Source organism: Netta rufina (assembly GCF_964035555.1).
Source record: "Netta rufina genome assembly, chromosome: 22".
NCBI classification, from domain to species: domain Eukaryota; kingdom Metazoa; phylum Chordata; class Aves; order Anseriformes; family Anatidae; genus Netta; species Netta rufina.
Window position 1 is genome coordinate 3192493 of NC_140146.1, and position 20363 is coordinate 3212855.

General features: G+C 44.5%; 2 protein-coding genes across 2 annotated transcripts; one reads left to right on the plus strand and one right to left on the minus strand.

The window, feature by feature from the left end:
* Positions 1–5301: 5301 nt before the first annotated feature.
* RNF186 (ring finger protein 186) lies at positions 5302–6225 on the minus strand (the record flags this gene model as incomplete). Its single annotated transcript, XM_084300222.1, has 1 exon — positions 5302–6225. One exon carries the CDS (start codon positions 6223–6225, stop codon positions 5302–5304), a length of 924 nt encoding a protein of 307 aa, XP_084156348.1.
* A 3851-nt stretch (positions 6226–10076) lies between these two features.
* Positions 10077–19282, plus strand: OTUD3 (OTU deubiquitinase 3; the record flags this gene model as incomplete). The annotated part of the gene is made up of 8 exons (XM_084300024.1): positions 10077–10210; positions 10457–10605; positions 11384–11496; positions 14286–14408; positions 15099–15221; positions 15750–15846; positions 16637–16818; positions 17147–19282. The coding sequence occupies 8 exons, from the start codon at positions 10077–10079 to the stop codon at positions 17321–17323; spliced, it is 1098 nt and encodes a 365-aa protein (XP_084156150.1). The 3' UTR covers positions 17324–19282.
* Positions 19283–20363: the final 1081 nt, after the last annotated feature.

Here is a 20363-nt window from a genome sequence, read left to right on the forward strand (position 1 = left end):
GTAAGGACAGCGGGCAGTGCTGGGCGGCCCTGCGCTCTCCTACGCTGCTGGCGTAGCGTAAAGAGGGCGGGCAGGCGGCGCGCTGCGCTGAGGGGGATGTGTTTTGGGGCCGGGCTGATGGCGAGCCCTGCTCCCTGTTTTCGCCCCATTCCTGGTATTTGTACCGTTCCCGGCCTTCCTATGGGGGTTGTGATAGGGTTGTGGCAGCGGTGGGGCGGCAGCGAGGCCTGGTGCTGCTTCAGTCAAAATAGGTGTCACAGCTCCTTCCTCACAGCACCCTTGCTCTGCCATCTTGGGTGCCCTGCTAGGGTTTAGGGCTGAGCTGAGTGGCAGCTCTTCCGTCCCCCTTTAAGGCTCTTCTTTCCCTCTGAGAATGCTTCTCTCTCAGAGGGAGGATTGCAGAGAGCGGTGGGGTGAGGTGTATTGGGTGAAAGCTGCTCTCAGGTCACCACCACTGAATGCAGAGACGTCTTTGTTACCCCTGACATGAGACAGGTTGGGGGCTGCTCTGAGGGCAAGTGAAGCTTCAGTGCTGTCTCACACTGTGTGTGATCCACCATGTGGGATCCCAAAGGCATCCAAACAGGAGCTGAAGTAACTTTTTGTGTGTATATCTATTTATATACATACGTATGCACACATCACAGGGAAGGTGAAGCTTCAGTGCTGCCTCACACTGCGTGTGATCCACCAGGTGGGATCCCAAAGGCATCCAAACAGGAGCTGAAGTAGCTTTCTCTGTGTGTGTGTGTATATATATATATATATATTTATATATGTCCAGGCAAACATGAGGACCATGGATATATTGCTTCTGATGGAAGCAGGGCTCCAGGCACAGGTTGGGAGGCTTTGGTCAGCCAGCTGTAGTTAACTGGCCCTGCAGAAACCCCAGGGCTACACCTGGGCTGTGGAATTAACTCAGCTACCTCAGCATAAGGCTTTTGCATTGTGTTTTATGGGTTTTGAGAAATGTTTTTGCTTTGAGAGTAGGCTCGAGTGGGAACTGCAAGTACAGTGCTTGGCAATTCTTAGTGAAATCCAGTTTTTCAGGGGAAGAGAAGCAGTTTTTCTGCATGGCCCTGTTTCATGAAAGCAAAACTCGTTTTGGTCACTTGGTATCTGGGGTAACTGATTTATACTTAAAAATATGCTGCTTTGGACTTGTAAGGTAAAAATAAACAAATAAATCCACATACTTTTTCTGTTTAAAAGCCCTTTTAATGTGGCCAAATATCCTGTCCCACTTGCTTGCAGCTAACATTAGGTCCTTCAGGTTTACTCATACAAGTAGTCATTACCCCTATGTATTTTAAGCATCATCATATAGATAAATGTGACAAGGTTTAGAAGGCGTGCTCTGCTGATCCCCATTAAGGTACAAAAGGTACATACTTCATTTGTGACTTAGGTAACTGCACAGCACCGTGGACAATCTGCAAATAGTTCACAACAAGCAAAAAAAAATATATCATCTGGACACAAATCTGTGCTCTCAGACCAAAATCTGCAAATTAGTTTCTTGTAGATTTGACAGCAGTGCGTTTGAGGACCAAAAGTTGTCTTTGTACAGCATCTGAGTGATGTTGAAGTGTGAAATACGCTATTTATTCCATGTTTATTTTTGCCTGTTTATATCTGTGTGATAATGCAGAAGAGCTGTTCAAAGTAGTTCAAATCAGGAGTGGAATGATAATTAATCATGGGTTTTATCAGATGTTGTAAACTTGGGATCTTATTATATAGCTTAATAATAACCAAAGGCAACATGATTATTGATAATTTAAGGTTCTGTAGATAAAGCTGGACTCCTGTAGTTAACAGTGATTTAGAACACCTCCGCTCACATTTTTTAAGGCACCCGTCTCCCTCACATAATTAGCTGTGGTGGGTGACCGGTGCTGTTTGTTGATAAGAAACCTGAAAATGATTTGGGATGGGGAAGGTTTGTAAAACATAGTTCTGATGTATTCATGCAGTACGTTGGCTGCTGCTTTGGCCCGTTTCTCACTATGAACCTCTCTTTGTCAGACTGCAGTTTGTTATTTAATCACTGCACGAAATCAGGAGCCAGCTAGGTATGGTAAGCAGGGCAAGGTCATTTGGAGCTGAGACTTTATTGTCAAAAAAAATGGTGTGAAGAAGAACCGGATGCAAACAGATCCTTTAACATTTTAGAATACAAATAGGAATATTTTGACATTTTCACTGTAAACTGTAAACATTTTCACTGTAAACTATTAAGTAATTGCTGCTTCAGAGGTTTACGTTATCATTGATCCTTATCTTGTCAGATGGGAATTAGCAGCTGTTATAAAAGATTTCAGCTTATAGGAGGTAATGACTTCCACCAACATCCATGAACTCTGGGTCAGATAATTGTTACTGGCTCTAAAGACCAAAGAATCATTTCAGTTGAATGCTGAACACAGGCTTGGCAAGTGTTAGCACAAAGCAGCAGGGGTGGAAATCGGGACATCTGTGGCTGGTGATCTCACCGCGTGGCTCCACAGAGTTCACAGAATGTTAGAAATTGAAAGGGACCTTGAAAGATTACCTAGTCCAATGCCCCTGCCGGAGCAGGAACACCCGGATCACGTCACACAGGAGTGCTTCCAGGTGGGTTTTGAATGTCTCCAGAGAAGGAGACTCCAGAACCCCATGGAAAGCCTGTCCCAGTGCTCCATCACCCTCACCATGAAAAAGTTTCTTCTCATATTTAAGTGGAACCTCCTACGTTCCAGCTTGCACCCACTGCCCCTCATCTTAACAAGCTCTCTCAGTGTGTCAGTCTCTCACTGGTAATTGCACTGGTGTCCTACATTGTGTTAGAAATTCTGTTTGTATCTTCAATGCGGATACAAACCTTTGGTGCTCTGCCCTTATACCTGGGAACGGGATGGCTATTTTCAGGGGAAACATTTATTTCCCTTCAAATCCTTCGTGGTTTGGTTGTTTGTTTCTTTTTGTGCTATGAGCATCAATGCAAATCACCGTGATTCACATGTCCTGTTCTTCCTTTGCACATCAGGGCAGTGGCATACGCTGCCTTCAGGGAAGCCTTTTTCCATTGGCCTTTTTTGCCATCGTAGAAATTAGTATAAGAAAATTGAATGCGAGACCCTTTTTGGTATGTAGCAAACTGATTTTTTCAGACTTATTTTCAGACGTCATTTGTTGACTCCCATGTACTGACAAGCACAGAGAGGTGAACCCACACATCGTGTGATACGGAGGATGAGGGACACTGCCTCTTGGTATCTTCAGGTCATCTCCTGACTGATGATAGCAAACTCTTACTGGGTGTGACTTGAACGCCCTTCTGGAGTGGGTGTTGTTTGTTATCGGTCTCACTTGGGAAGAGACCAAGTGTCTTCTCTTGGGCAAAACTGCCCATCTTTTTTCCTTCGTAATTGGGGTATGTCATGGCTCCCGTCCAGTTCATCTTTGACATCTTATCTTTAGGACAGCCTGTTCTTTCCTCGCTATCTGGTCGTTTGAATGAGAACAGAGTGCTGCGCAATTAGTGCACACTTTTCCTTTAACCCTTCTACCTTACTTTGATGCGTTCATGCACAGCATGTCAAGGCCAATATGACTTGTTACATGCCTCTGAAGTGCAAGTCATCCACTGCTGTGGGCAAAGAGCTCAATTGGAAAATTGTCCACGAGCTGAAAGACTTGGCGTGATTTTCTGAGATGGCTTTCAGGTGAATACCCGGGCCATCCTTTGTGTCTGAAATAATATCATTGAAGACGATATTTGTGTTTAAAACTTCCTGCCTTTTCGCCATTGAAAAGCTTTCCTTGGTTTGGCTGTTGGTGGGTGTTATTACATACGTACTCTGCAATTGCTGTACAAATCTATGAGAAGAAACAAAGCATTTGTTCTCCTTGAAGGTTCCTGTTCTTAGGTAGAAAATGGACCTGTTTTTTCCGAGGCACAGGGGGACAACAGCTCCTTACCCTCTTCATCTAATCTGTTTTATCTGCTGGTGGGACACACTGTCCATATATATATAGAAATGCATATGTATAGTGAGCAACTGGGGTCCAAAAGTTTCCCTTCTTAACGAGCGCAAATATTTACTACAGCCCTGATCCAAAGTCTGCTGAGACCTGTGGTACTCTTAAAAACCTAACGTAGCTAAAGCAAGCTCCTAATTTTTTCCAGTTTTATTTTAGTTGAGTTGTAGGGTATTTTCTTTGCAACTAAGTTAGTTTTTCTTTTAAATCAAGGAAAAAAAGCCCAGCACATTACTTTTCTGCTTTCCTTACTGACTCACTTGTACAGACTCCCTAAAATGCTTTCCCAGCTGTAGTTCCTGTCGGGAAGCTGTGAAATATTTTGATGGCAATTGTTGGAGAGGAATTAAAACACAGAGTCAGTGAGCAATTAGCATTATTCAACTTTAATGGACACGTTCCATATATATAAAAAAAAAAAAAAAATCGTGTGTGGTATAGCAGAACAACTGACAGATTCCTTTTTATCTCTGGAAGGAGAATTTGTGGGCATCTCCAATGGGCAATGTTGCACGTAATGTGAAGAGAGCAAGAAGAGAGGTGGTACAGGCAGCCAGATAAAGGGGTTCAGCTGAGAGAAACTATTTCTGTGCTCCATAACATGGGGCACTTGGAGTGTCATCAGCTTTTCAGAGCCTTGCACTTTGCAAGTTGTGAATGTAACAATTAGAAATGTTGATTTTGCCTCTTCCTCTCTAGTTTCAAGTGCAACGTGAGATGACATCAACTGATGTTCCCTTTTCCCGTTCCCACCCCTGCTAACAACCTTCTGGTCAGGGATCCAGATTAATGTGATAAACTCTGTTAAAACTACCCTCTTGCATTAAGGCTAGGCATCCAGCCCCAGATTTAGCAGTCTAATTCCCCACGTTGTCACAAGGAAAGATATACCTGTGTTAGGAGTGGGAAAACACAGTGACAGCTACAGATTTTCACAGGGTACAAATGTCACACGTTTCAGCTAATGTTCTGCAGTAGAAATTGGAGAGAGGATGTGAGCAGGACTAAAATGACGAAAGCAAAACAACAACTATTTATCTGGGATAAAAACCGGCTTACAATTTTATCTTACAAATATCAGCATACAAGTATTTTACCGTTTTCAGTAATAAAATTAAACAACACTGCATTGCTTTTGAGGCTTAGTGGGATAAGTTCAACACTTCGAGGTTCTGATGTGAATGTTTGCTTTCAAAGTCCAGTAACTGCCTAGTGCTCCTGATACTCGGCTGTGCAGGTGGAACCAGTCATTATCTCGAGGCAGCTTGTGCTGTTTCAGGCAATAGCAGCGACGTGGGTCTCCTTGTGGCAGGCTGTGAGTGAGTTGCCATTACAGCTCCAGTAGAATTTAGGAGTGCAGCAAAGCACCATAGACATGAGCAACCCCAAAGTAAGCATGACACAAATTACCCATTTTATCGTCCCCGAGTATATGAACGGGAGGATGAGGATCGTGAGAATCACCAAAAGCAGCAGGAGCAGCACAAGTCTCTGGATAGCCAGCCTGTTGTCTGCTGGAACATTTTGGTCTCTGTATAAAACATCTTGGCTGCTCTGAGCCCAGCTGCTGCTGTCCAGCCCCGGGGGAGAGATGTGTACCTCGAGAGCTGTGTCAGGATGTTCCAACTGGTCCATGATTTCTTCTTTGTTTGGAAGCGTGCGGATAAATCCTCCTGACACAGGCGTGTTTTTTCTGCACAGGGGGCAGGTGATTATCCAGGTATCGTCTTCTTTCCTGAGGATAAGCTTGAGGCAAACTGCACAGAAAGCGTGCTGGCAGTCGAGGAGCTTTGGGACTCTGTACACGTTGTACTTGTTGAAGCAGACCAGGCAGTCCATGTCTGCAATAGATGGTGTGGGTGAAGGCTGGTAGCTTCTTTTGGAACCGTACACTTCAGGAGAGCTTGAGTTTATCACCATAACAAGCGGCTTTGCGTTTGGATAGTCACTTTCCAAAAATGCTGGCTTAAAGGTATCAGGACCGTCTGGCTCTGTGTCCAGAGATCTCTCCATTTCTTTCAGATGTTCTTCAGCAAACGCCAGTCCCTTCGCATCGGCAGCATTTTCTGTGAGGGGTCCTGCCCCGCTCATTTCTGCAGCACCTTCTGGAAAGGGCGCAGGACCAGTCTTCTCAGCCTGTGGTACTCCAGAAGCCGTCGCTCTGTTTTCGCTGCTTGGCTTGTCCGTGGGTTTCTCCATGGAGATAAACCTCGGTGCGGTTTGTCTTCCCTTAGCTGAAGGGTCTGCGGAGTTTCTGGCTCCTTTTATGTGCTCCTTTATTCCTGTTGTGTGCATGATCGAATGACAGCTTTAAGCATGTTGTGCTCTTACAATGTGATGTTTTTATGAGGTGGTGACCTGAGTTAACGATTAACTCCGTGGCTAAGACACTTTACAACGGCTGATATCACCAAGCAATTCCTGTCCAGAAACAGATCCCGTGGCGTTAAGAGTCTGCAGCTTTGTTCACTGTGATAGCCAAAGGGACAGAATGGCACTACCACTATTACCAAATTAGTACTTAATTTCTTAAAAGTGATTTCTCTGTGCCCTAAACACAGCCTTGTTGGACAGTGGCAGATCCAAAAGAATTATCTGGTATGAAGTGGTGTACGCAGTGCTTTGATTAGAGAGAGCATGGGACAGAAAGGCAGGAGAAGTGTCCTGCTTCTCTCTTGCACTGGCTTTCTGCATGGCCTGGGTAAATTGTTTCATTCTCCTCTTAGCTGTTGGCATAACCATGGCGAGGAACGTGTCATCCTGTGCTGCGTCGCAGAGCCTTTTACCTTGGATTGACAGGAGAACCCAACATCTGTTAGCCAGGCATGGCAGAGCTGTCACAGCAGTGCTGAACCCTCCAGGTAGGAGCTCTGCTCTTGCTTTAGCACTGCTTGCTGCACCCGAGCTGCTCCCTTACAGCATAAATATGTTAATGTTGAGTGTTAAATGTCGGATTATTATCAATTCCTTATTGTAGGAACGTTCCTGTTGGTTTTAGTCATCAGAGGGCTTCAGGCACTAACTGAAGCGTGGTTTGGGATCCCCGAGGTTCTTACAGAGTCCATGGGAGAGGTCTGTTGGTAGGGCTCCTCCTTTTCTTGCTGTTCACAGGACAAGCTCATGCACTCCCAGGAATGCACTTCTGTTAGGTGGTTTTGTGAATATTCAGCTCATCTAAAAAAAAAATAAAATAAAATGCACAAACACAATCCCTCATTCTCTAACTTCTTTCTGCCTTTCTTGAGGTATAAAATACAGGTTGTTTTCACAGCAAGAATCCCATGGAAGGAAGAAAGGTAGAAAAGGAAGGATTGCCAATACCGGAAGGCTAGACTAGGTCAGAATTCCTGGGAGAAGACATGCAGTACCGATTCTGTAGCCTCAAGTGCACCTGAGTGCTGGAGCAATCTGTGCTACCGAGTCCCAGCCCCTCTCTCCAACAGAGCAGCAGCAGAAAGAACTGAAACAGCCGCAATTAGAAGGGGAAGGAATTCAGGAGGGCTCTAATCTCATGAACTGCTGGCAGGGGGATGAGGTGAGAAGGTTCTTTGCTGAGAAATAGTAAAAGGTTTGTTGTTAGCAAACTTCATAGAAGTGTCTGGGTGTTCCTGCTGTACTGCTGCTGACACAGGATATAGCAGTGTTTGACATACTTCGAGGTGACCCCAGATTTTAGGGAGCATGAAGATCCTTCATTTGCAGAAGTGGGACTCAAAGTGCAAGAATGTTTGGAATTGGGCTTGGTGCACTGCAAGGCTTAGTTATGTATAAAAATTGTATAGTTTTTCTATTGCATTTCACATACCTTTTAGTAAGTTAATTCTGTTAAAAAAGAAAAGATACGGGGGGGGGGGGGGGGGGGGAGGAAGACCATTTTTACAATGCTTTTCAAGTTCATATTTAGACTGCTAATTCCTTTCTTAGTGTCTTAAAACGTAGAGATTCTCAGTGAATCAGTGGACAATATGAAACAGTTTTGCATTGCAGATGTTGGGAAACTGGAACAGACACCAATGGGGGCAGCTACACTGCAAACTTAAAAACTCAGTGGGATGAATCCATGCCTTTGCTGTTGCTCTGTCTTCAGCAGCGGCTGGGAGTGACTTTCCCTTTGAGCATATGTCCTGGAAACCCAGCTGTTGGAGAGGTGTTGTTACTTTGCTACTGATGCACGTCAGCAGCAAGGACGACTCACTCGAAGGAAGGGAAAACAGAGCTCGTCACAGCTCGGCGAGGCCCTGCACTTCTCCAGCCTGAGCTGGTTTTGGCTGGTCAGGCAGCGGGTGAGCTCTACGCCCAGTTTTATTGGTGATATTTAATTAAAGATGCCTCTTCATTGTTGTCCTCCACTGATGACGTTTTCAGCCACGTGTTCAAAGGACCTGTCCAAATTTTGTCTCTGTTTTGTCTTTGGCTGCATGTGTGATGTTCACTGGCTTGTAGATACGTTATAGTGAGCTGAGCTGACTATAGCTCTATAATGCTTCGTATGCTAGTCACCGTTTCATTAATCATTTGCAGTCAGTTTGCAGACACATCCTGTTTTCCTGCTTTTAGAATATTTGCATACGAAAATGTTTTTCCTTGGAATGTCTCTTCTCATGGATTTGTTTATGGCAGGAAATGGATACAGAAGAGTAGTCACATCATTCCAGGTTAATCTCGGAGTGAGACACCAGCTTGCTATCACAGAATCATTCAGGTTGGAGAAGACCTCTAAGATTATCTAGTCAGCCCATCAAAGCTATAGAGCCTTCAGCACAGTAATCTTCAAAATATTCTAGGAGATAATGTTTATAGTCCCTCGAGCTTCTTCCTGCTCTCAAGTTATATTACAGCTTCTTGTGACTGGACAAAAGGAACTTATAGATATATACGATATTAAATATTATCTTGATGTGGAGCCTCATATGGTATCACCCGTTAATGGGCATAAGCGTGAGTAAGAGCAGAGAGCTGCAGTGCCTGGGCAGTCACCTTCAGACTTGCAGCACATCTTCTGGCGTGGCAGGGAGCTTCTTACACAGGGGTTGAAAAGCAGCTTGGAAGCAGCCTTTTTACCTGATCCTAACCAAGGCCTGTTTGACCTCACAAATGTGACCTGAGAGCCTCTCAGGGGAATCCAACGTGGCTATTTGGTCTTGCCTTGTTTGTCTGCGATGTGCTCTTGTATCACACCCGTAATGCTTGTGCCTGGGAAGTTGACTCACTCTGTACGTCTGGGTCTGTTTCCACCTTGGGAGTGTTTTTTCAGCTTTCACCAGGAAGCTGTTTGGATGCACTGCCTGAACAGAGCTAGGAACTGGGATCTGAGAGCATCAGGCAAACTGTCTTGTCATACCTGCAGGGCAAAGTAGGGCAAGAAAAAAAATAAATGGGTAACCACAGATGGGTTAAAATGGACCCAGTGATCGAAGGCAGCACTGGATGGTGTTAATGGTTGGGGGCTGGTTTTGTTGCTCGCTGCCAGAAGGGTGGCGGAGCAGGAGGCTAACAGATCTCCTGGTGCTGAGCCTTCAGCTGCGGCCGTGGTCTCAGTTTGGGGCTCATAACCAAGCTCTGGAGCTGCCCCAGATGTCTTACAGCTGCAGCACCAGGCTCGGTGGTGGTGCTCCCTGTGGTTTAGCAGCTCCCCATCCACCTTGTGCCCAGAAAATGGGTGAAGAAGCCCTTTTCCTAACACACCTGAGGTTCACTCCCAACTGGGCAAACCGGGAGCGGGTCCCAGCGGGTCCCAGCAGGTCCCAGCGGGTCCCTTCTCCCTGCCGGCTCCTGGCTCAGACACAAGCTCCCCGTGCAGCCTGAGGAAGAGGAGGGAGGCACCGAATCGGGCTCTTTCCAACCCTTTCCAGGCTGCACTCGCAGGACGCACCCTCACAGGGATTTCCTGACAGAAACTCGCCCTGGCCTTTCCCTTCTGCAGAGCTGCCTCAGCACATCCCTTGGCGGCGCTGCTCCGCTGCTCCCCGAGTGCCACCTCGCGGGCTCCTCTTCTCCTCCTCTTCCTCTTCCTCCTCCTCCTCCTCCTCCTCCGGAGGCAGGGAGCGGGGATGTCCCGCAAGCAGGCGGCCAGGGCCCGGCCCTCCGGCCGCAGGAGAGCCCCGAGCCCCTCGGCGGGCGGAGGCGGCCTCGCCAGGCAGCTCCGAGCCCTCGGCCTCAAGCTGCGGGAGGTGCCGGGCGATGGGTGAGTGCCGGGGCCGGCCTTGGGTCCCCGACCCCGGGGGGGGGGTCGCTCCTTGCTCGTCCCGAGTCCCCCAAAGGCTGTGAGGGGTTCGTGGGTCCCCCCCCGCCCGGCACCCGCTGCGCCCAATCTCGTCTCCTGCTGCCCAGGCTGTGTTTTTTCCACTTGTACACAGAGGTCATTGGTTTAATGTTGCTCTCTGTAGAGCAGCGTTTCAGAAACGCTAACATTTAGTTTCTCTCCCCTTAGCAATTGTTTGTTCCGGGCCCTTGGTGACCAGCTTGAGGGACACTCCCGAAACCACCTCAGACATCGCCAGGAGACCGTGGACTACATGGTAAAGCAGCGGGAGGAGTTCGAACCCTTTGTGGAAGATGATGTGCCCTTTGACAAACACGGTACAGACTCTGCAGGCGCTAATAGAAGGGGTTGTTCCAAAATGAGGTTACATCTCCTTTGAGTACCTCTCCACTAAACCGTTTCTCATCCCTGAGCTTTGCTGTGGCCACTCTCTAGATTTTAGAAACAGCAGTGAGTTTGCCTTTCTCTTTGTTATCTTTCTGTAGAAAGATGAGCTATTAAACTTCTCCTGGAACTTGTTTGAATGTAGGAAGAACTCAGAGAAGGAAAGAAAAAGAAAGTCTAGAAGTAATAATTTGGTGTTTTCAAAAGGAACTTGAGAAACTGAAGTTTTCTCAAAACTTCAAGTGTTCAAGGGTGAGCAGTGGGTGTTGCGTGGCTGATTTCCTTGTATTTCTTTTTCTCCTTGACGCTTGTTTTTTCGTAGTGTTAACCCAGGGGAAGATGGAAAGCAGAGACCAACACAGCCTTTGTTCTAACAGCTTTGGGTATGTGCCAGCTGACATGCAGGTGCTGCATGAAAGTAGCCTGGTCATTCAGCACATGGCACCTACCTTCAGAGCTTTAAACAGAACTGATGGCCTTGCATAATCAAAGGGTGTACTGTGCTTTTGGAGGTTTATGTGGCCATTTAAGACTTAGTAACCTCCGTTGCTACCAGATTCTTGCCTCTACGGTTACCATTTAATAGCTGGGATTTCCTTTCCAAAATTTCTTGGGCCCTTGTTGAAATTTATTTACTTGCTAAACGTCCGGTGCTTTTTGAAGTCTCAGAAACCAGTTCTTCATCTTTTCTGAATGTTTGTTTTCCTTTAGTTACCAACTTGGCAAAGCCGGGTACCTTTGCTGGCAACGATGCTATTGTGGCCTTTGCAAGGAACAATCAAATGAATGTGGTTATTCATCAGCTTAATGCTCCACTGTGGCAGGTGAGAAACAAAACTTCCATATTTTGGCCTAATTTTCAGCTGATGGATACAAACAGTGTTGAAACTTCCTGATCTGTTCACAGAAAACAAATATAGTGGTTGGCAGCCATAGTTACCTTGGCTCTTGCTTTTTGAGCGTTGAAGGAAACCTCAAGTTCTCTGTGGAATTTGGAATGAGGAGTTGGTGGTTCTGACAACTGGAAAAATGAGGTTCTAGACTGGGCAGGAGAGGGAAAAAAAGATTTTAAAATCTTAAAGTGGTGTTTAATCAGCTTCTGGAAAAGACTGTGCACTGTGGATTCCTCTTGCAGCTGGGGACTGGAAGAAGTAATTCATTGGGTCTCTCCTGCTTTCTTTTTTGTTGTTGTTTTCCTGTGGCAGATCCACACTGGCATGGGTCCGTACTTGGTGTCTGCCTGTTCATCAAGCAAGTGAGAGCCTACATCCAAGCCAGGATTGTTTCTTGACATTTTTTATGAGGGTAGTAGAGGGTTTAAGGGCTAAGCTGAATTCACAGAGTACCAGTGAAGTATGTAGGTGAAACAGGGCAGTAAAGAAAAAAAGACCAGGTAAAAGCTGTAGGTGGTGTCTTTGGAAACATTTGAAACAGTGTTAGATGGATTCTGAACCCAAATAAGTTTAAACCTGTATCTATGTGGCAGCAATGTGCAGTAAGACAGCTCACCTATGTATAAAAAAAAATAATCAACTGCTTGACCTGCGAGAGAGAACAGAGGTAATGGAGGTAATGACCCTGCAGGAGAGGTCATGGAGGTGATGTTCATGTGTTGTTGCTGTTTTGAACCAAATACTCACCTCAGTGCACTGAACTCTTATCGATCTTTTTGCACATCCTCTCAGAAAACTCAATCTCCTTTTTCCCATTCATTGACCTTTCCTGGGCTGTAAATACCACGTTTGTGATGAGGTTCCATTTTGTGTGCCTGAGTGGAGTTTTGTTAGTGAGGGTGTGTCATGAAAATGGCATAAGTAGAGAGAGCTGTCAATAATTGTAATGTACGGAGTCCCCTGCCCACACAGAGGGGATCACAACATGGGGACAGTCTTACCGAGTTGCTAATTTTCCATATTCTACATCCTTTTTTTTTTTTGAGCCCCACCAGCATTTTGGAAAGACTAGATTACAAAGAGAGCATTTCCAGAGAAGCAGACCAGCAAGATGCTTTAAGCAGATGGTGTGAATCTCTCTGTTGGTCTCAACTCTAAAGCAGATGGTGCATTATCCTTTAACTTTAAGAGAGCCACTGGCATGTGCTGAAGCTAAGGTGGAGAAATGTGAGCAGGAGAAGTGTTCGGGACCTCCAGCTGTTTCTCAGACTGTTGGAGCTGGGCATTTCTATGCTGACTTCTTAAGGCTTTAAGCACCCTTTACCTTTTTTTTTTTTTTTTTTTTTATATTTTGATAGTGACCGCAAATATAGAGATAGAAGATAGCACAGATGTGTAAGTTATTTTGTTGGCTTTTGGGGTTACTATTCACCTTTTCCCTGTGTTTTTGCTTTTTTTTTTTTTTAACTGCAACTACCTTTTACTTACGATTTCAGTGTATTTTGGAAAGAGCACACACAAAGAAGCTTCGGTTTCTTTGTCAGTAGTTGCCAAATTTCAGAATCTTTCAAGAGCTTCAGCATTTGTTAGATACCTATTTTGACTCTGGCAAATGAAAAATATTGATGACAGATCTTACTGAAATCCAACGCAGCAAACAACTTAATAAGATAAAAGGCAGGAGTTAAGTATAACCAGGCACCGAGTTGGAATTTACAGGTGAGCAAGTGTAAAATAGATGAATGAAGAATATCTATTGTGAAATCTGAAGTTGTTAATGTAACTCAGAGTGCAGACGTAGTCGAAAGGTGACTTGGTGTAAATTCTGTAAGTTGGGAAAAGACGTAAAAGGATTGGGAAACTCTGGAGCCCTAAAGCAAACTTTTTTGTTGTTTGCTTACTGTCATCTTCTCCAGCAAGGGTGTCAGATCTTTGAACTCTGGCTCGACAGGTAAGCAAAGGAGATTTGCAGGTGTGTAATTTTCTGCATTCCTTGCAGGAGTTGAAATGCTGCTGGCTTTTAGCTAATAGCTTGAGACCCTTATGATCGGGGTAGGAATTGTTCTTGCATCAGTATAGATAATATCCACAGCGAGAATTCTCTTACGGAAGCTGCTGTAATTGATGCTGACAAAGCAAAGGAACATCTGTGCTCCTGAGTGGAGTTAATAAATTTTCATGGTTTGGCTTTATTGGTCTTTCTTTTAAAAGCAAAAAATGTCAGCTTCGAATGTGAATCATTAAAACACCGTCTTGTCACAACAGCAGAACAAAGCTTACTCTGGGTGAGGGTTTCCACTGTGGTCCTGATGAGACCAGACTCATGTTCCTCATATTTGAGGGGAAAAAGGCATCGTTTATTGAATGGAGGCTGTTGCTGAAAATGGGGCTGGAAGAGATGATCAGAAAATTGTAGAAAACTTAGGAAATCGCTTTGAGCTTAGCCCTGAAGTATTTTCATATCATGTTTTGTTTGTAATGATGTAACTTCTGTGAACTGACCCCGTGCTGTTTATCTTATCCTTGAGACAGAAGTTCTGTTGATACTGTAGGCACATCTGGATTATTAGGTCAACACTTCCTGTGTAAAGATACTCCAGTAGCTACGTACTTTGCTTCCTAGCACAGTGTTTCTCATTGCTTCAAAAAATAATACTAAGAAAAATCCAATGCTGAAGTTAAGGCCAAATCCTCATTTGTGGTCTGCTTGGTTCAATTAGATTCGAGGCACAGACAAAAACAACGCGAGGGAGCTGCACATTGCATATCGGTATGGAGAGCACTATGACAGCGTGAGGAGATTCAACGATGACTCCGAAGCTCCAGCATATCTTCAGATGGAGGTTGGTTACGACAGAATGACCTGAGATGGCTGTGGGGATAAATAACAGCTGACTGTTACTGGTTGATTTGCTTTCTCACTTGCATTGCGATCGAGAGAAGAATTTGGTCCCTGTCTCATGTGGGGATAGAAAAATTCCTAACGTGATTGTAATTAGTACTGCCTGCTCTCTTGAGACCGTATGTGAAGTGCTTAAATTACTGGGCTGGAAATCAGCCTTGAATGTGGTGCAGTGATACGGGCTGTAGAAGTCTTGAAACAACCCCATCTAAATTACGTACTCATCACCTCAAATGCAAAAACAAACGGGAGGGAGGAAACGGATGGAAAGGCAACGGCCAGATACAATAATTCTCTTAATATCTCACTTTTTCCTGTTAAGGAATAAGCTGTGCTGTCTTCAGAGTTCTATGCACACATTTGTATGATGTGTGATATTGTAAGAAAATGGATACTTCATTTAAAAAGCCAGTGATTGTTGGTGTACATGATCTCGTACTATGAGAGTTTGCTTGACAGTGTATAAATTGTGGGAAATGGTTCCAGAGCAAACAGAAGTTACACAATATCCAGGACTCTTTGATACAGGATGTTTCTGAGAAATTTGTGCCAAAATTAAATCTATGTTAATGACAGATTTTTTAAAAAATTGTGTATGATGAAATAACTGTACACTTTACTTTTCCTTTAGATGCTTTCCAAAAGTGAGGCAAATGAGGAGGAAATGAAGCCAGAGAAGAGTGGCTCTGAAGATGAGACTGAAGTTGAAAAGGAAGCTGCTATACAAAAAGTGTGCAGTGCAACTGGATGTTCAGTAAGTATTGAGTACCCTTTCTTCCTTAAGAAAAATTCCAGAGAGTGTTTGTCCTGGACAATTTCATTACTACAGTCACAAATTGGAATGCATTTTGTCCTAGACTCAAATGCATACTGTGTGTGAATATTGAACAGTTTTGTAAGGTTTGTCTTACAGTCTCTCAAGAAAATTTACTTTGAAATTTTAAAGAGTTTGTTTCACAAACTGTCTAGTCATTCAGGATGTTCGGTTTTAGCTGTGGTCACTAGATAACCTGTGTGGTTACTGCAGGTTGTACTGTGCAAATGCAGAGAATGAAAAGGATCAAGAGTGAAACAGTTATACTGAAATAGTATAGTCCTTTTTCCTGGGATCTTCGAGATTTTGAAGTTTTTTTCCCTCACCTTCTTGAGAAATGGAGTATGGGCTGATTGGAGGTCATAAAAGCAGACAGCAGCCCCCTCCTAGTGGTGCAAATGGTTGCCAAAGAGGTGTCTGTATGTCAGTGGTTGGAACTCTCTTTAATGTTATCTTTCTGTTGGACAGGACATTGAGTTAGTAAGCCAGGTTCTGAAAGTGGAAGACTACAACGTAGATTCTGCAATATTTGCCATCCTTCAAGTGAAGGAAATGGAAGGAATTGGTAAGTACATGGACTTTGTCACTTGCTAACTTCAGACAGCATTCTTCTGAGGCATCGTTCACTGTAAACAGCAGTTCAACAGGGACAGTAGCAGTGGAAGCTTCCTGTTGGCTGTGCTGCTGCCTCAGCCTTTCTGTGTTCGGGAAGGTTATGAGGGCAGATTTTGTGCACCTGTGGAGCCTTTCAGTAACAGTGCGTGTTGTGAGACTGACCTGGCACTGTTGAAGGCACTGAGCTAAGTTCGTATGAGCCACTGAGCATACCATATCCTAATTGATCTGTTTTGCATTTGTTCTGCTCTACAGTCTTGAAAACTCCATGTAAGATTAGTAATCCCTGGAGCCGTTCTGCGGCCTCCTCACCAGATAACTCAGGTTTACCAGTATCTCAGAGCATGTTCCATCCTAGATCTGTTCTCTGGAGAACCTGAAGCACCAGGTGTAGCCTAGTTCTTGAGCACTAGAGTCCCTGGCTTTTCCCTTGGTTGCCTGTGACATAGGGTCCTCTCTGTGAAGTTACAAGCAGACGTTACTAGACCTTTACACTGAAGTTCTGTAAAATAACAGCATGCCACTGGATTAGTGTGGAGTGTCCCCTTTCCACATTCCAGCAGATGAAGAATATGTTGTCCTATGTGAGCAGACAGAAGAGGCTACTGAACTTTGTCTTTTTCCCTACTCAATCCAGCTTCCAAAAAAAACAGTTCCAGAAAGCCTGGAAGAAGGAATTGGCTGACACAGAGACAGCTTCTGTGTATAGAGTGTCTGAGAAAAAACTCTGTTGTTGGTAGGTGCTGAGGAGCAGCGCGATCCTCAGAGCAAAGGTCAGAAATCGTGCACCTCAGCCCTGCGGGAAGATAACAGAAGTGGTTCAAGAATCTTCGGAAATCAGAGTTCTCATCAAGATGAAATAGAAAACCACAAAGGACTGCCTAAATCTAGTGAAAATAGTCGATCCAGCAAAAACCCAAAGGTATGTGAAGGGTCGTTTGACAGTGATATGTGGACATCCTTTAAAGATTAGAGCAGTTCTTAACCAGCAATTGTTCTCTTGTTTGAAGTAAAAAGTGCTTCCACTTACTGGATTTTGTAGCTGCTACAGTTGTGACTTTTCTCCAAGTCAAGTGTTCATTAGTGACGTACAGCACTTTTTCTAAAGTGCACAAAGTTCAGATGGTCTGGAATAAAAATTTTCTGGCAGCTGCTTTGGTATCTGCTTGTCTCCCTTCCAGTGTGCTATTTTTCCCCAGCTGGGCAGTAAATGGCTGTTTTCAACTTTGTTTTCATTCTTCCCTTTTCAGGTATCAAAAAAACAAAAGAAGGAACAGCAACGGCTGGAGAAAAAGAAGAGACAGGAAGAAAGGCACCGACAAAAGGTCTTGGCCAACAAAAGTAACTGTGCAGATAGCAACAGGAGAGAGACGGACTCGGATAACCAGATCACCTTGGTGAAGGCCATGACAGCTCTAAACATATGACTGATTGTTCTGAGCATTCTGGAGAGAAAAGCAAAGGAAACTGATCGAGAGAAAACTCCTCTTAAGCAAATTTCCAAGCACCCGCTGTCATCTGGAAATCAATTTCTGCAGAGATCTCTGAGCACATAAGAACTTTGTTTCTTCAACTGCAGGGCAGTTACGCAGTAATTCTACATCAACCTGTGTGAGAGAAGTTTATTTGTTTAAACTTAACAAATAAGTAGAGGTTTATTTTTGTTCTTTTGGAGTTAGGTTAAGGTGAGAACCTTTTCCTCGCACAGCAATGCCAGACTTGCTTTGAGATCTCTTGATATGCTTAGATTTGTTATAGCAACTTTGTGCATAGTTATGCTTAGAGGAGGTTTATTTTACCTTACTGTCAGGGAAAGCGTTAACAGTTCTCAACTCAGGAACACACTTTTTTTTTTTTCTATTTAAATTTGAAAAGCAAGGGAACAGAGGAACAGAATCCTTCCGAAAACTAAGTGTTAGCCAACACTATCAAACATAATATTCCTGTTTTCTTTCTCATCCAAGAGAATTAAACAAGTGGGCTCCTGGGACTGCAGAGCCATTTCTTCTGATCTATAAAGTCTACTGAGGTAGCAATATGATACACTATAAGCAGGCATGGGATTTCTGCCGAGTGCTGTTACTCGAACATCTGGAATCTCATCTCCTTTGCCATACTTTGGAGCTGTAGGGCCACTGCAGAGCTTTAGTCCAAGCCAGGAACTTGATAGTTGTTAGTCTCTAAATGAAATTTGTATAGCCAACGGATTGAGAGTTCTGGGAACAAGCTTCCAAGCAGCAGTGATCACTGGGATCCCTGCCTGCTTCACTCTTCATAAATCAAGCTTTTTCCAGAATAGGATTTTCATCTTAAATTCCTCTCGCATATTCTCACTAGGTACTGTGGAATGTATAGCTTGAATGCTGTGGTACTTTTATAGGGAATTTAGACTGAAGTGTAAGGACTGCAGGATTTGGCCCTAGGTTTGTGGCTTGCAGTATTTCAGCCTCACTCAGGTTTTGGACTTGTATCAAGCACTAAGCTTTAAGAAACCATGTGCACTTACACACAGTAAACAACAGGAGGCACTTCATCAGCAAGGGCAGAGATAAAATACATTTTTACAAAGTAAGGAACATTGTTGTTTTTCTTCAGTACGTTGTTTGAAGCTTCCAAATCGATATGGAAATGAAAATGCCTTTTTTGACTGAAATGCCAAAACCTGAGGTAGTATTTCTAAATGTGCTCTGCTACTGCTCTTAATAGAGCATTTGAACAACAAAAAGGAAGGAGCTGTACTTTAAATACTGATGGTGTAGGCAAACAGGCTTGAATGCTTGTTAAAAAGTTACTTTGGTTCCTGTGAAGAGCTTGGCAGAAATAAAAAGAAATATAAAACAGCTCGTATGCTTTATGGAGGGACAGTGTCTGGGAAGTGAAGAAGCATTTTACGTGCTGCTGTAAGTGCCTGTGGTAGGCATTAGAAATTACTGTAGAGGGAAATCTGAATAGTATTTGGTAGGTAGGAGAACATGGATGAGCCTTGAATTTTCAGTGTTGTTTCAAAATCAGTAAAATCCATTTTATGCTAACCATTAGATGACCTGTTAGCAATGGTACTTCTGGAATTCTCTTTCCCACCTGACTTTTACAAAAGTGGAAAGAATGGAAAGCTTCAGTGGGACAAAGTGCAAGTCACTTCACTGGTGTGATGAGACTGGAAGGCAGCAGGCATGTCAAGGTAGTTCAGGTAAATGTATCACCTTTGTTTTACCCAGCCGTGGAGGGATGTTTTTGGTTTTTTTTGGTTATTTACCACCAGTCTTGCCTCATCTGCAATATTTGAACAGCAAAGAAAGTCATCCATGATATCCACATGTGCAGCAGCATTCTGGAAGGTGCCTTCATTTTCTGTTGGGTTCTGCTGAAACTACACAAGAGTTTTCTTTCCCTTTCCTTTTTTAAATGCTCAGTGGGGCATGCACTTCTGTTACCAAACCAAATCCCCAGTTTTGGGTATTGAGTGCAATAAAGGTTTTAAAGAACATAGAATAATCCTAAAATCATTAATGTTGGAAAAGCCCTCCAAGATCATCTTGTCCAGCCATCCCCCTACCACCAGTGTCACCCACCAAACCATGTCCCCAAGCCCCACGTCCAACCTTTCCTTAAACACCCCCAGGGATGGTGACTCCACCACCTCCCTGGGCAACCCATCCCAATGTCTGACTGCTCTTTCTGAGCAGAAATGTCTCCTCATTTCCAACCTGAACCTCCCCTGGCACAACTTGAGGCCATTCCCTCTGGTCCTATCACTAGTTAGCTGTGAGAAGAGGCCGACCCCCAGCTCCCCACAGCTTCCTTTCAGGCAGTTGCAGAGAACAATAAGGTCCCCCCGAGCCTCCTCTTCTCCAAACCAACCAGGATGCCGTTGGCCTTCTTGGCCACCTGGGCACACTGCTGGCTCATGTTCAGCTGAGCATCAACCAACACCCCCAGGTCCCTTTCCCTGCACAGCTTTCCAGCCACTCTGCCCCCAGCCTGTAGTGCTGCATGGGGTTGCTGTGCCCCAAGCGCAGGACCCGGCCCTTGGCCATGTTGAACCTCATCCCATGGCCTCTGCCCATCGACCCATCCTGCCCAGGTCCCTCTGCACCCTCAGGTGTGCCAGCCAAGCTGGGTGAATGGTGTTTTGGGGGAAGTGTGGGTTAAAAGCAAAACTTCCAGATTATTTTAATGCATCTGCATCTCTTCATTTTGTTAATAGGCAGGAAAGGTTGGGCATTGAGTAGTTGTGACCAGAACCATTTCTGTGGATGCACTCTGGCTACTGAGGCACATGCTCACCTGTCAGCTTTCGTGGTGTTTGGAAACTTTGACAAAGGTGGGCAAATTGGGTCATTCTTAATACAATCTTATTAAGGCGATGTGTGCACGTGTCACTCTGTGTGTGTGTGACTGAGCCTTGCTGATGCCTGGAGCACAGCCTGTTTGCACACACAAACCTTAGAGGGCAGCATTGACTTA